Source organism: Lithobates pipiens, unplaced genomic scaffold (genome assembly GCF_037356315.1).
Source record: "Lithobates pipiens isolate NorthernLeopardFrog02 unplaced genomic scaffold, aLitPip1_a1.2 Scaffold_18, whole genome shotgun sequence".
NCBI classification, from domain to species: Eukaryota; Metazoa; Chordata; class Amphibia; order Anura; family Ranidae; genus Lithobates; species Lithobates pipiens.
In genome coordinates this window covers 111,281,951-111,297,499 of record NW_027507758.1, presented here as the reverse complement: position 1 = coordinate 111,297,499, position 15,549 = coordinate 111,281,951, and the positions used below count along the sequence as shown (strand labels likewise).

At 42.3% G+C, this 15,549-nt stretch overlaps 1 protein-coding gene across 1 annotated transcript in view; it reads left to right on the top strand.

Moving 5' to 3' along the window:
- The window catches only part of CRNKL1 (crooked neck pre-mRNA splicing factor 1), a 29,210-nt gene extending 19,118 nt beyond the window's left edge, over positions 1-10,092 (top strand). Inside the window, exons 12-14 of the mRNA XM_077486013.1 lie at positions 4,071-4,172; positions 5,914-6,162; positions 9,818-10,092. Of these exons, the coding sequence (XP_077342139.1) occupies positions 4,071-4,172; positions 5,914-6,162; positions 9,818-9,988 (522 nt within the window). The 3' untranslated portion in view covers positions 9,989-10,092. The remainder of the gene's footprint in view (positions 1-4,070; positions 4,173-5,913; positions 6,163-9,817) is intronic.
- Positions 10,093-15,549: the final 5,457 nt, after the last annotated feature.

Genomic DNA, 15,549 nt, shown 5'->3' with positions numbered 1-15,549 from the left:
TTAAAGTGTTACTAAACCCAGACCCTGCATTCACTATATCTGGTTTCCCACAGTACATGGAAATGCAGTCATTTTAGCAAATATAAACTGCTTTTCTCATCAGCAGTATAAAGTAGTTTTGTAACTTCTACCAATGTCTGGCCAAGCACTGGTTAAAGCTTGTAGGAGTTTTTATTCCCCTCTGACTGTCCTACGAGGCTTCATGACTCCTGACTTTCTGTCAGGACAGTGATGATTGGCCCTGTGCCGATCACATGCACCCTTTAAAAAAAAAAAAACCTCTCTAGCAATACACACCAAACTGAGCATGTGCAGAGTGCCTCCTAGAGCTAAGTTCTATCAGCAGATGGATTTGGGGATGTAAAAGGGGAGGATCAAGCAGACTTTTTAAATAATGAAGGGGATTAACCCCTTAGTGAGTATAACAAGCATGCTTTAAAGCATATACAGTCTGATTTTACTATTGTGGGTTCAGTAACACTTTAAGATTGAAGTCTATTACAGACTTCACAACATATTCTTCAATGGGTAACTGACAGCAAAATTAAAACGGAGTTCCAGTCTAAAAAAATGTAACAAAAATTAAAGTCAGCAGCTACAAATAATGTAGCTGCTGACTTTTGATATTAGGACACTTACCTGTCCAGGTATCCCGCAATGTTAGCACCCCTAGCCGATTCGTTGATCGGCTTTGGGTGCAGGCATCAGCATCTTCACTAGGGAAAACAGGAAGTGAAGCCTTGTGGCTTCACAGAATGTTTCCTACTGTGCATGTGCGAGTCATGCTTTCTGAATGGTCCCACTGTCTTCTGGGACCTGTGTGTCTGCCAGAAGGCGACGGGGGATAGGTGGAGCCAGACATTTCCTAGATCTCAGTGCGGTGATCTTACCCAGAAGTAGGGCGGGTATCTGGTTTTGACAGGTATCTGCCCCCCCCTCCGAGAAAGTGTGGCAGTGGAGGGTGCAAACAAGCAAAGCTTCCCCTTTTGGGTGGAACTCCGCTTCAATGGATTCTATGCCAAAATGTAAGAACGCCTGGGACCCATGGATCATACATTTCTTAGCAGCATAGTTGGATGAACGCTTGATTGACCTCTCTTGCTGAGACTGATAACTTCCAAATGCAACCCCCAGTTGAATTCCCATAACAATCTTACCATGCTATTATGCCATTCAATGTTGTACAAAACTGAATACAACTCCTGGATTATGGTTATTTGTGACAATGCAACTCTACAAATGAAGACAAATTGTACTTTTGTTCATTTCTCTTTAATAAAATATTGAAAGAAAACAAAAGTCCATCTTTAGTGGTTTTTAGAAAAAAAGGCATCGCATTGGTTTGACCACCGGACCTGTGATGCATTTAGGCAAGCTCCACAATAGTGCTCTTTATGTACAATCATATGAAATTGCCAATAGGATACATTTTTGCCTTTTTTAAATGGAAACTGTTGTGTTTTCAATTACATATTTTGAATCATTTTTGTAAAGTATTAAGTCATTTGCAATATGTGCTCCATCATTTCATATTTTTATTTCATATATAGACTCCTAGATGCTCTCTAGTGCCCTGGCACAGAGCATCCTGCACCCAGTTGCCTATCGCAGCCTCAACTCAATTTGCCTTAGGCCCCTTTCACACATGCGGACAGTATGTCTGTATTTTATCCATCCATTTGCGGATGAAATACGGACATACATGCATCCCTATGGGATAGCGGGTGTTTGCGAATGACACCGCAGACACCCGATATCATCCGTCTCTGCTATGGTCCGATTCTGCAGACAGAGGAAAATCCTATTTTTCCATCCGTCTACAGAGCGGATCGAATGAACATGGACAGACGGTCTGTGTTCATCCGATCCCCCTTAGAGGAGAGCGGAGATCTGACAGGGTGGTCCCTGCACACGTCCGCCGGCTCAGCGGGGATAAACGGTGCTATCCCCGCTGAGCAAGCAGATCATCACTTACTTGGCGATACCGAGTACCTGCGGGGCAATCTGCGTCCATACATAATGAATGGGCTCAAATCGCACTGCAAAGAGTAGCATGCGATTTGAACAGAAATGCAGTGTGATTCCTATCCAAAATGCATGCGATTTCCCCCACCGTTCCTGTGAACCCAGTATAGAAAGAGAAGGGCCATCTAGTGCAGCAATGGGCAAATGTTATAACAAGTCGTGTTTAAAAAGTACATATCTTGTCAAATCCAAATCTGCATCGTGTACCTGTCCCACCGATGATGGAAAACCATGGCTGCTGGAGAAGTTCCGGACCCCTGTGGGTATAGGGTGGAAGTGATGGCTTGGGGGTGGACCATCTATACATCTCCTCCAGGGGCTGTGGTTTTCTGTCATCGGTGGGACAGGGACACTGTACAGATTTGGATATGGCTAGATCTGTATTTTCATGTGAGTTGTTATAACATTTTTAATAAACTGCCCTTTGCCGCACTAGATGGGGCTTCCCTTTCTATACTGGGTTCACACGCACAGGAGCAGTGGGTGAAATTGCATGCGATTCAGACAGGAATTAACGCATTTCTGTTTAAATCGCATTTGATTCTTTGCAGTGTAATTTGCACCCATTCATCTTGTATGGACAGAGTGTTGGTTTTGGGTATCGGAATCATTTTCATGAGTATGAATACTTGTGAAAATACTCTGTATCCGAGCCCATACCAGTATCAGTGCATCCCTACTTTTTACAGTACATCACAGTGCAGCATATAGATTCATTGCAGTCATTAAGCTCCGTTTCTGTCTCAGGCTACATTGATGTAACTGTTTCTTCAAGAGCTGACTGACTTTGAATTTGAATGCAAAAAAATGTAACCCAATTTTTTTGCGAGCTATAAAAGATTTTACGCCGAGTAAATAGATACCATGTTATGCTTTAAAATTGCACATGCAATGGCGGTAAACAATGTTAATCTTACTATCCATAGGCCGGCACCTTTACGGATTACCACTTTAGCTGTACAGAGGAGGTTTGGTACTAGAACTACTGCCCATAATCTGACATTTGCAGTAATACCTCACATATATGGGATGATTTCCTTTTTAAATCATTTATTTATTTTACTCCATTGCTTTAATTTTTTTATTTTGTTATTGCTGTCACAAGGAATGTAAACCACCTTGTGACAGCAATAGGCATGTGACCCCAAATCCCTCCTCTGCCCTTAAAAGCATTCAAAAACACTGATCTTGGTGTTTGGTTTTTAAAAATGGCAGGTAAACCAGAAGTGATGTCAGGTCATCTCTTCCAGGTGACCATAGCCTATCAAAGCCGTTCCCGGCTTTGTTCGGCTTTTCAGCCAGTTGGTTGCTCGGGTCACCTGGAGGGACTGGAAAGTCCCCTCCTGCTTACTTGTAAGAGAAATCCAGTGGCTAGTTAGCCATTAGGATTGCTTTTACAAGAGAGCTGACCTATGGCTCTAAAAAAATAAAATAAAATAAAAAGTAAAAAAGTCCCGGTGTTATGACTGTGGCTGCAAGCATTATCCCGGTATAATCACCGAAAGTCCAGCAACATACAGATATGTCGCTGGCCTGGAAGTGGCTATATAGCCATCTGACCATCACAGCTGTATGAATTTATTGGATTCCCATACAGCCTTCAACCCTCCTTACAGCTTTAACAGCTCATACCCTGCAAGGAAGACTTCCCACAAGATGGATGTTGCAGTGTGTATGTGAGAATTTGTATCTGTTCATCCAAAAACAATTTGTATGGTCCCAAAGGTATTCAGTAGGGTTAAAGTCTGGGCTTGGTTGAGGCCACTCAAGTATTTCCACACCAAACTTTATAAATTCTGTCTTTATGAAGCTTGCTGCTGGCTTTGTGTACAGGGGCATGGTCATGTTGGAATAGAAAAGGGCCTTCCCCAAATTGTCCCCACAGGAGTTGGGAGCGCACAGTTGTCAAAACTCTTTCATAAGCTGTAACATTAATAGTGCCCTTCACTGGAAAGACCTGAACTCAAATGTTTGGAGGGATGTTCTCAGACTTTGGCTGCATAAAGTAGTATTCATGGAGCATTGCTTGTCTTTTCTTTTTGCAGGTTCTTTGGAAATCATACATAGACTTTGAAATAGAACAGGAAGAATTTGATAAAACAAGAAATTTATATAGAAGACTTCTGCAGAGAACACAACATGTTAAGGTACATCATTTGTATAAAATATTCATTGGAAAAGTTTTTTGATTTACTGTAAAAATCCAAACAGGATTAGGCACATTAAAAAGAAAACGTAATAGATGTACCTCGGGCAATTTTTTTCACTATTCTTGCTTAACCCCTTAACTTTTAATTGTCTCCTTCCTCCCTCCCTAAAATTTCTCTGCTGATTTTATATTGTCATATCAATTATATATGGATTTGCACTTCAACCACCAGATAGATTTACTATTACAGGTCGGTCGCGCTGTGCAGAATCGTGTGTATATTAAGGGCAGAGCAGCGACTTGGGGTCACATGCCTATTGCCATTACATCCCTTAGTAACAGCACCTCACACAGTACACAAAAACACTGGCTAGGCACACATTTAAGGTGTGTGAACGATAGGCAAAACTTTTTATTTTGGATAGAGCAAGTTAGGGTTATAACTCGTCATATATTTTTGCCATCTGTGTCCCATTGTGGAGATTTTTCATTACTTCCTGCCCCATAGCCAAACGGGAAGTGAGAGGAAATCCCAGCAAATGAAGGGAATTCCTTGGGGACCCCCAGGTCACCAGTACCAGTGTTCCCATTGGAAGGTTTCCTCTCTTACTTTTCTGTGGACAAAATTTGGTATTTTCTTTTACTTTCACTTTTTAATGTTAATGGTGTAAACAGGACAAATAGAGAGGGTGCATCTCCTGAACAAGGGCACAGAAAGCAATAAAAAGACAGATGTTCTAATCCCGCTCCACTCTATCCAAAACTGAAAAAATAATGTTGCCTTTAGTTATACTTTAACCCTTTGATCGCTCTAAATGTTTACCTTTTTCCAGCCAGTGTCATTAGTACAGCGACAATGAATATTTGTAGCACTGATCACTGTCAAAGTGTCAATGTCAGAATGTCCGCCGCAATATCACAGTCCCGCTATAAGTTGCCGATCACCTCCATTACTAGTATTGAAAAAAAAAGTCCAGTATATATCCCGAAGTTTGTAGACACTATAACTATAACTTATCCGCAAGTCAATCAATACCTGCTTATTGAGATTTTTACCCAAAATTTGTAGCAGAATACATATTGGCCTAAATTTCTGAAGAATTTTATTTTTTAAACGTTGGATATGTTTTGTAGTTGACAGTAAAAATAAAATATTGTCGGTAGCACAAAAAATAAACACAGACATCAAATACCACCAAAAGAAAGCTCTATTTGTAGGGAGAAAAACACATAAATTTTATTTGTGTACAGCGTTGCATGACCACACGATTGTCAGTTAAAATAACGCAGTGCCGTATTGCAAAAAATGGCCTGGTCATGAAGGGGCTAAATCTTCCGGAGGTCAAGTGGTTAATTGTTTTTTTTTCTTTGCCTAAAAAAAAATAGCATTTTTTTTTCTCTTCCTGAAAAAGCACTACGTACATTATTGCGGTATCATAATTTATGGCTGGGTCGAATTGATAGACCCATAGTGGAAATGTAAAAATTGCTCGGTTTCATGAGTGGTATACTAGTATATGAGCTAAACTGGTTTAAATGTATATGCTTCCAACGTAAATTTTTATTCTTTGGCCTGGTGAACTTGAAATAATCACCCCATGAGATTACTATAATGAATTTTGCAGTGTCCCGACTCCCAAGCCATGTTATTTTTTCCATGGGGTACATGCCAAAAGAAACTTGCAGCAATAATAACTTATAATAATAACTAATTTAATTTTCTCTCCTCACTTCCCCAGGTTTGGATCAGCCTTGCACAGTTTGAATTGACAACTGGATCTGAGGACACACTGGCTAAATGCAGGCAAATATATGAGGAGGCAAACAAGACGTTGAGGAACTGTGAAGAGAAGGAAGAGAGACTGATGCTGCTTGAGTCCTGGAGGAGCTTTGAGGAGGAATTTGGCCCCGAGAGTGCACAGGAGAGGGTGGCCAAGTTGATGCCAGAGAGAGTCAAGAAGAGGAGAAAACTCCAAGCAGAGGATGGGGTAAGACTCCTTAAAACTTTTCCTAGCTTAGCAGGGGAAGGGCTATAGATTGAATAGGCCTATTAATACCCAGTGAAATGACCATGGTGCTGCCCTACTGCAGTACGTTCTGCTGTGGGTACTTTACCCTCTCTGACAGGTGTTTTTTTCCTATTCTACCGGGTTTTAAAGCTTTGCAGGTCTAAGGGAACTTGTCCCACAATTGGCCACATTACATCTGATGTCACAGATGCCTGCCCCGTGAGATTCCTAAAAACAAAGACACTGCCATTACTAAAACCTTACAAAAGTGACATTTGCCCTTCGGTCTAGTTGGGTGAACACCAACCAGTTATTTTATTACTATTGATGTGAGATAAAATATGATATTGGGATTGAAGCATCCACGAAACTGGCACTAAAATAGGTACGTTGGGTAATCTAGATACATTTTAGAAATATTTCACAATAAGACAATTTTTACTACTTTAAGACCCCTTTCACTCTGTGGGCGTTTTTCCTGCGCCACAGTGCTAAAAATAGTGCCTGAAGAAGGCGGCTCCATTCACTCCACTCGGACTTTCAAACTGGAGCGGTGCGCTGGCAGCAGCTTCTTCAGAGCGGTGAAGTCACTGCTGCTCCCCATTGAAATCAATGGGGCATCGCTGCGATACTGCCGACAAAACACCGGCGCTAGCCCCCCCCCCGCTAGCGGCTGAATAGCGCCACTAAAACGACGGTAACGTGGCACTAAAAATAGTGCTGCTTTAGGGGTCTAAAGTGGCATTCCACTCACTGGAAATGTCATCTATATATCAAAATATATATTCAGTGGCTTGCAAAAGTATCCACCCCCTTGGTTTTATTTTTTTATTTCCTGTCTTTGTTTTACACCCTGGATTTAAAATAGATTTTTGAGACTTTGTACCATGTATAGACCCCAGATGTCTCCATCAAGAGTGTCACATGCCTATTGTCACAAAGGATGTTTACATTCCTTGTCACAGCAATAAAAGTGATCAAAAAATAAATTTAAAGCAATGGTGTAAAAAACAAAAGTGCTCCCGTTCCCTTATGCGTGAAGGAGAATTCATACATCGGTCCCGCACGCAAACAGCGATCATCCTACACATGTGTGGTATGACTGGGAACGTCAGATCATGGGCAGTAATTTTAGTACCAGACCTCGTGTGTACATCTTAAGTGGCGACCTGTAAAGGCTTTTAAAATGTCGCCTATGGATAGTAAAATTTACGTTTGTCGCTGTAGCACAGGCTTGCGCAGTTTTAAAACGTGACCTGTCAGCACAGAGATAGTACAGGGAACTTAACAGGGCTGTTTGTCAGTTGTGGATTCTAATCCCTCCTGACCTCCCAGCAGCCGTGTGTGTGAATTCCTGTACCCTGTAGTGCACTGGATTAGTGCACTTTTTAAAGCGGAGTTCCACCTGTTTTTTTTTTTTAGTTTATTAAGTCAGCAGCTACAAAAAGTTTAGTTGCTGACTTTTAGTAATCACACTCGCCTGTCCCACGGTCCATAGATGCAGCCACACGGAGCCTCACTCCTCTCCCCCTCCTCTCCTTGGTGCTGTCGTCTTCTGGGACCTGTGTTGTGTCCCAGAAGATTGCTGGCAGGGAGGGGCCGCCTAGGGCGAGAGGAGGCGTCACCTAGGCAGCCGGGACAGGAAGTCCCACTAAAAAAAAAAGACACACACTCCCCCCCCCCCCCCCAACCTCCACAAAAAATGACATGCCAAATGTGCGAGGGGTGCTTAAAGCGGAAGTTCCACTTTTGGGTGGAAGTCTGCTTTAAAGGAGTGAGGTTATTTTTAATTCAAAGCAGAGTTCCAGTAAATTTTTTGTTTATTAAAAGTCAGCAGCTACAAAATTGTATCTTCTGACTCTTCATAAAAAGACACCTGTCCCACAATCCAGCGACGTGGCCACCCAATCGTGATGCATCGTGATATAAAATCGTGAGACAAGTGAAGATGCGCACCCCTAGTTCTAAGTAATTTTCTGGCAAAAATTCAGATTTTTACACGTAAACAAAGTACCAGAAAAGGCCCGATCTTTAAGTGGATAACTCAGTCACAGTTCTGCTCTTAATTGCACTGTCAACACATCAAATGGTTGGTGTCATAACTGATCACCTGTGCAGCATGATGGCAACTGCAGATCAGAGGCTAAGATGGCAGCTTCTTTGGCTGTAAAGGATAGAAGGGTTTCGTTTCACTTTACACATCTAGGCACTGGGATTTTTTGGCCTTTCCTCAAGGAAAAACTATTTCAGGTTAGATGGATTGCATTGGTGTACAGCAATCTTCAAGTCAATTGGATTGAGGTCTAGGCATTGACTGTACATGCTTATCTTTATTACACCCCAGTGTGACTTTAGCCACATGTTTAAGGTCACTGCGATGGCATGTCACCTTCTACCAGAACAGTCTCAAATCACTGGCAGACTGAAACCGGTTTTATTCAACAACTGCTCTGTATCTAGTGCCATCCAGCTTTCCTTCAATCCTGACCAGTTAGTCCCTGTCAATAAAAAGCATCCTCCTAGCATAATACTGCCACCACCATGCTTCACTGCAAAGCTGGTTTTCTCAGGGTGATGGGATCACATGAGCGATCACATGATCATGTCAACAAAGCTGTTATAAATTATTTTTATTCATAATAGTTGTGTTTCCTATAGAGTGATTGCCCCACAGCTATCACATGGTACCAGTCTCAGCAACCTGTACCATGTAATTTAGCTGTTGCCAATCACAGATCACTAGTAATCACAGCGGTTATAAATGTAACCCATTAATGACAGTTCAAAACGTTACTGGAGTTTTTTTTACCAGACACGTAGCACAATACATTTTGGTCTAAACTTATGAAGAAATTTGATTTATTTAGCTATGTTTTATAACAAAAGGTAGAAAATGTAATTTTTTTTTTTTTTGGTGTTTTTTAGTTTTATATAGCAAAAAAATGTAAAAGCCCAATACCACCAAAAGAAAGCTCTATTTGTGTGAAAAAAAAAGATGATAAAATGAATTTGTGTAAAGTGTTGCATGATAACGCAGTCGCCAGTTAAAATAGTGCAGTGCTGAATAGCAAAAAAAATGGCCTGGTCATGAAGAGGGTAAAATCTTATGTATAATGTTTGTGTTTTGGGTTGATATTCTGTCTCTATAATTTTAAAATACATCTATGATAACAATTCTAGACCCTTCATTTCTTTGTAAGTGGACAAACTTACAAAATCTGCAGGGGATCAGATTATTTATCCCACATCTTATTTAGGGGTTTCATAGCCAAGGGGTTGAATACTTGTGCACATTCAAGATTTCTGTTTTTGTTTTTTAATTGGTTGTCACAAGAAAGAAAATAAAAAATTATTTTACACTGTCTGGGTCATAGGCATGTGGTCTTCACATGGTACAAAGCCCCAAAAATGTCCAGGTTGGAATACGAAAGAACAGGAAAAGTGTGTGTGTGTGTGTGTGTGTGTGTTGGGGGGTGGTGGTGTTTTTCTTTGCTCCTAGCAACAAGCTGCTGCATGAAACCCGATTTGAAGTTACCCTGTTGCCAGGCCCTGTATGGGTTAAACAACACTGGGGTATGTGGTTGGAAAAGTAACTGGTCCTAATAGTAAACTCTTGTTCATTTCCCCTTTCTAGTCCGATGCTGGTTGGGAGGAGTACTATGACTACATCTTTCCTGAGGATGCTGCCAATCAGCCCAATCTTAAACTTCTCGCCATGGCCAAGATCTGGAAGAAACAGCAGAAAAATGATGAGGAGGAAGAGGAACAAGATCCTGACAAAGACATTGATGAGAGCACTGCCTGACACACAATTTTACCAATTTTTTTTTTTTTTATAACTGTCCTTCATTCTTGTACATACTTGTCAGATTGGACATATTTGCTATTAAACTATTTGGAAATGCACAATGCTTCATTTTAAGTTTATTACCAAGTCAGTCCTTTTTTTTTTTGCTTTCAGTCAAGTCATGTGATTAATAAAATTTGTATTTTTCTCCGATGGTGGATGCTCTGCAGTCCAGAGAAAGGCAAGGACTGCATTGCCTCATTACACTGAGTACAGGGCGCTTGTAATGATGCCCTCTCAAGGAGTGGGTTCATGATGCCCTGTATTCACTGTATATCCTCAGTCTTCCACTTTGATAATGCTGTTTTCAACAGCAGTTTCGTAAACACCTTCCAGACAACATTTAAGCACTAATGAACCTTTGGAGGAAGTTACGTGGTAAATAGCACAAAGTACATATCTCCATCATACAGTACAGGGCACAGGAGCCGATTCTTTGACTGTGTTATGTGCTACTATCTTCAGGTGATTGGACACTGGCAACAGCTTTGTTTAGAGTCACCCCCCCCCCCCCCAGTGTACCAATATAACCCTGCCCACTCTGTGGAGTTCCAGATTTTTCTTTTGGCATCCTTAGGTGGACCTTCCCTTGTTGAAGATTTTTTTTTTTCTACTTGCCATTCCTTCTTTGACACTTCTATCAAGATCAGACTGCTTATTGCCTTATAGCTCACTAGCAGCCTCCAGATTGGTTACTTTGACTAACACTTTTATGAAGATTTGACTGCTTTATAGTTCACTAGCAGTCTCTGGATTGGTTACCCTCGTACGTATCAAAACCAACTCGTAAAGGCGGGACAGGTCTGTAATGTTTGTTTTGGACACTGAATCCCATATTTGGCACCTTGCCATTGTAACTTGGTGCAATGAGTGAGTTAGCCGCAGCCTGCTATACATTTTCAGCTCCATGGATCATTCCTTTGGCACCCAGACCATACAGTGCCTTGCAAAAGTATTCGGCCCCCTTGAACTTTTCAACCTTTTGCCACATTTCAGGCTTCAAACATAAAGATATAAAAAAATTTTTTTTTTGTGAAGAGTCACCAACAAGTGGGACACAATTGTGAAGTGGAACGAAATCTATTGGATTTTTGAAACTTTTTTAACTAATAAAAAGTGGGGCGTGCAAAATTATTTGGCCCGTTAATACTTTGTAGAGTCACCTTTTGCTGTGATTACAGCTGCAAGTCGCTTGGGGTATGTCTCTATCAGTTTTGTACATCGAGAGACTGAAATTCTTGCCCATTCTTCCTTGCAAAACAGCTCGAGCTCAGTGAGGTTGGATGGAGAGCGTTTGTGAACAGCAGTTTTCAGCTCTTTCCACAGATTCTCGATTGGATTCGGGTCTGGACTTTGACTTGGCCATTCTAACACCTGGATACGTTTATTTGTGAACCATTCCTTTGTAGATTTTGCTGTATGTTTGGGATCATTGTCTTGTTGGAAGATAAATCTCCGTCCCAGTTTCAGGTCTTTTGCAGACTCCAACAGGTTTTCATCCAGAATGGTCCTGTATTTGGCTGCATCCATCTTCCCCTCAATTTTAACCATCTTCCCTGTCCCTGCTGAAGAAAAGCAGGCCCAAACCATGATGCTGCCACCACCATGTTTGACAGGGGGGATGGTGTGTTGAGGGTAATGAGCTGTGTTGCTTTTACACCAAACATATCGTTTTGCATTGTGGGCAAAAAGTTTGATTTTGGTTTCATCTGACCAGAGCACCTTCTTCCACATGTTTGGTGTGTCTCCCAGGTGGCTTGTGGCAAAATTTAGATGAGACTTTTTATGGATATCTTTGAGAAATGGCTTTCTTCTTGCCACTATTCCATAAAGGCCAGATTTGTGCAGTGTACGACTGATTGTTGTCCTATGGACACCCAGCTCCCACCTCAGCTGTAGTTCTCTGCAGTTCATCCAGAGTGACCATGGGCCTCTTGGCTGCATCTCTGATCAGTCTTCTGCTTGTCTGAGCTGAAAGTTTAGAGGGACGGCCAGGTCTTGGTAGATTTGCAGTGGTCTGATACTCCTTCCATTTCAAAATGATCGCTTGCACAGTGCTCCTTGGGATGTTTAAAGCTTGGGAAATCTTTTTGTATCCAAATCCGGCTTTAAACTTCTCCACAACAGTATTACGGACCTGCCTGGTGTGTTCCTTGGTCTTCATGATGCTCTCTGCGCTTTCAACAGAACCCTGAGACTATCACAGAGCAGGTGCATTTATACAGAGACTTGATTACACAAAGGTGGATTCTATTTATCACCATCAGTCATTTAGGACAACATTGGATCATTCAGAGATCCTTGCTGAACTTCTGGAGTGAGTTTGCTGCACTGAAAGTAAAGGGGCCGAATAATTTTGCACGCACCACTTTTCAGTTTTTTATTTGCTAAAAAAGTTTAAATTATCCAATAGATTTCGTTCCACTTCACAATTGTGTCCCACTTGTTGGTGATTCTTCACAAAAAATTAAAATTTTATATCTTTATGTTTGAAGCCTGAAATGTGGCAAAAGGTTGAAAAGTTCAAGGGGGCCGAATACTTTCGCAAGGCACTGTAAATGGCTTCAGCCAAACACTAACCACGAGTGAAAGAAAAGTTTTTGTGTTATCATTCATATTCTCTTAAAAATGGCCAAGAAATCATAAATTCTGCCAGGGTATATAAACTTATGAGCAAAACTGTAGATAGATAGATAGATAGATATATCTATCTATCTATCTATCTATCTATCTAACTACTCTGTGCAACCTTGGTTTTTCACAGAGCAGCCCCAATCCTCCTATTCTGGGGTCCCCCATCGGCGCTCCTGGCTCCTTCGCCCTCCAAGTGCTCACAATGGCAGACCACTTGCTATGAGGGGGCACTCACGTGGGCTCTCTTCAGAGCTCCCAGCTCTGTGTGTCCATTGCCACACAGAGTAAGGCTCAGCCCCCCCCCCCCCCCCGCTCCCTCCTCCTGCCAATGGCTCCTGCTGTCTTTGAGCCAATGAGTAGTGAGACAGCCAAGAATGCCGCTGCTCTCAGGCACAGCGCTGTATTGAGATCGGGCTTAAGTAAGTATAGGGGGGGGATACATGCAAAAGCAGGGGGGAGCCAATGCGTGGGTCCGGCGGGCCACAATGTCCACCAGCCGCCTGCAATCGCTTCTCAGAGACGCAGAATGGGGATCTGCCATTGTAAACAAAGCAGATCCTCGTTCTGTTAGGAGAGTTCAGTGAGATTGTCTGTCTGTTCCTAGTTATCAGCAACAGTGATCTCTCTGTACTCCCAGTCAGTCCCGGCCACCGTACTGTCAAACCCCTTCCCTGCCCGTGACATTTATACAGTAATCAATGGCTATTTGTAGCTCTGAGCACTGTAATGTCAATTTTTACTAGTTCCTCGAGATTCCATTCTTCGAGCTGAGCTCTTCCTATGGATGGCCAAACACCCCCCAACCACGGGTGCTGACAGTGTGCATTGTGCTGAGCAGTGCAATACCCATTCCATATGCACCCAGCTTTACCGAGCTTTGAAAGGCCTAAAACACCTCGCTGACCTACATGAATTCCTCCAGCTGGCCCCGTCTACCTTCATTTCTCCCTCTTTCCTTTTTTCTTTCCATCTTGTCTCACCATCCTTGCTTTTCTTCTTGTCTTCCTCCTTTCTTACCTTCTTTTATCTCTTTCTTCCAGCCCTTTCTTTCTTCCTTCCTTCCTGTGCTCCCCTTTCCTTCCAACTATCTCTTCGTTCTTTCTTCCCTCTTGTCTCCCGTTCTTTCTTCCCTCTTGTCTCCCATTCTTTTATTTTTTCATTCCTTCCATTTTTTCTTTCTTCCTCCTATCTCTCCTTCCTTCCTGCCCCCCTTCCTGTATGTTCTCTTTCTTCCTTTCCCTTTTTTTCCCCCATCTTTCCCTCCTTTCTGTCCTTTGTTATTTCCCTCCTGTTTCCTCTTCCTCCCTGCCCCCAATTTCTGTCTTCCTCCATTTATTTCCTTCCTTCCTTCCTTTGAGTTTCCCCTTCTTTTCCACCTGCCCTCTTCTTTCCTTCTCTTTTTTTCCTTTATTTCCTTCTCTCTCTCGCGCCATTTCTGCCCCCCCCCCCCCCCCTCTTGTATCTCTCCTTCATTTCTTTCCTTCTTTTTTTTCCATCATCCCTGTCTTAGTTCCTTTCTCCTGACTTTCCTTCCTTCCCTGTCTTCTTTTCCTTCTTTCCTGTCTCTTACTTTCATTCTCTCCTTTTTTCTCACTCCCCCCCCCCCCCCCATTTCCACCTTTCCACCAAACAGCACAGACACAAGCCTCAAACCTTCTGGTACAAAGTCATTTGGAGTGATGAGACCAAAATTAAGCTTTTTGGCCACAACCATAAACGGTACATTTGGAGAGGCGTCAACAAGGCCTACGATGAAAGGTACACCATTCCTACTGTGAAACATGGAGGTGGATAGCTGATGTTTTGGGGATGTGTGAGCTACAAAGGCACAGGAAATTTGGTCAAAATTAATGGCAAAATGAATGCAGTATGTTATCAAAAAATACTGGAGGAACATTTGCATTCATCGGCCAGGAAGCTGCGCATGGGACGTACATGGACATTACAACATGACAATGATCCAAAACACAAGGCCAAGTCGACCTGTCATTGGCTACAGCAGAATAAAGTGAAGGTTCTGCCCTCAATATCATTGAGCCCCTCTGGGAGATCTCAAATGTGCAGTTCATGCAAGACAACCCAAGAATTTACAGGAACTGGAGGCTTTACCATCTGAGAAGATAAAGAGCCTCATCCACAAATACCACAAAAGACTTCAAGCTGTCATTGATGTTAAAGAGGGCAATACATGGTATTAAGAACTGGGGTATGTAAACTTTTGATCAGGGTCATTTGGGTAGTTTCTGTTGTGATTATGATTTTAAAAAGAGTAAACACAGTTGATTGATAATAAATGGCTTCAGACAAACACTAACCATGAGTGAAAGAAAAGTTTTTGTGTCATCATTCATATTCAAAATGGCCAAGAAATCATAAATTCTGCCAGGGCATGTAAACTTATGAGCACAACTGTATATACACGCACATGAACTTTAATGACATTCCAGTCTTAGTCCGTAGGGTTCAATATTGAGTTGGCCCACCCTTTGCTGCTATAACAGCTTCAATTCTTCTGGGAAGGCTGCCCACAAGGTTTAGGAGTGTGTCTATGGGAATGTTTGACCATTATTCCAGAAGCGCATTGGTGAGGTCAGGCACTGATGTTGGAGGAGAAGGCCTGGCTATCAGTCTCCGCTCTAATTCATCCCAAAGGTATCCTATCAGGTTGAGGTCAGGACTCTGTGCAGGCCGGTCAAGTTCCTCCACCCCAGACTCGCTCATATATGTCTTTATGGACCTTGCTTTGTGCACTGGTGCGCAGTCATGTTGGAACAGGAAGGGGCCATCCCCAAACTGTTCCCACAAAGCTGGGAGCATGAAATTGTCCAAAATGTCTTGGTATGCTGACGCCTTAAAAGTTCCCTTCACCGGAACTAAGGGGCCAA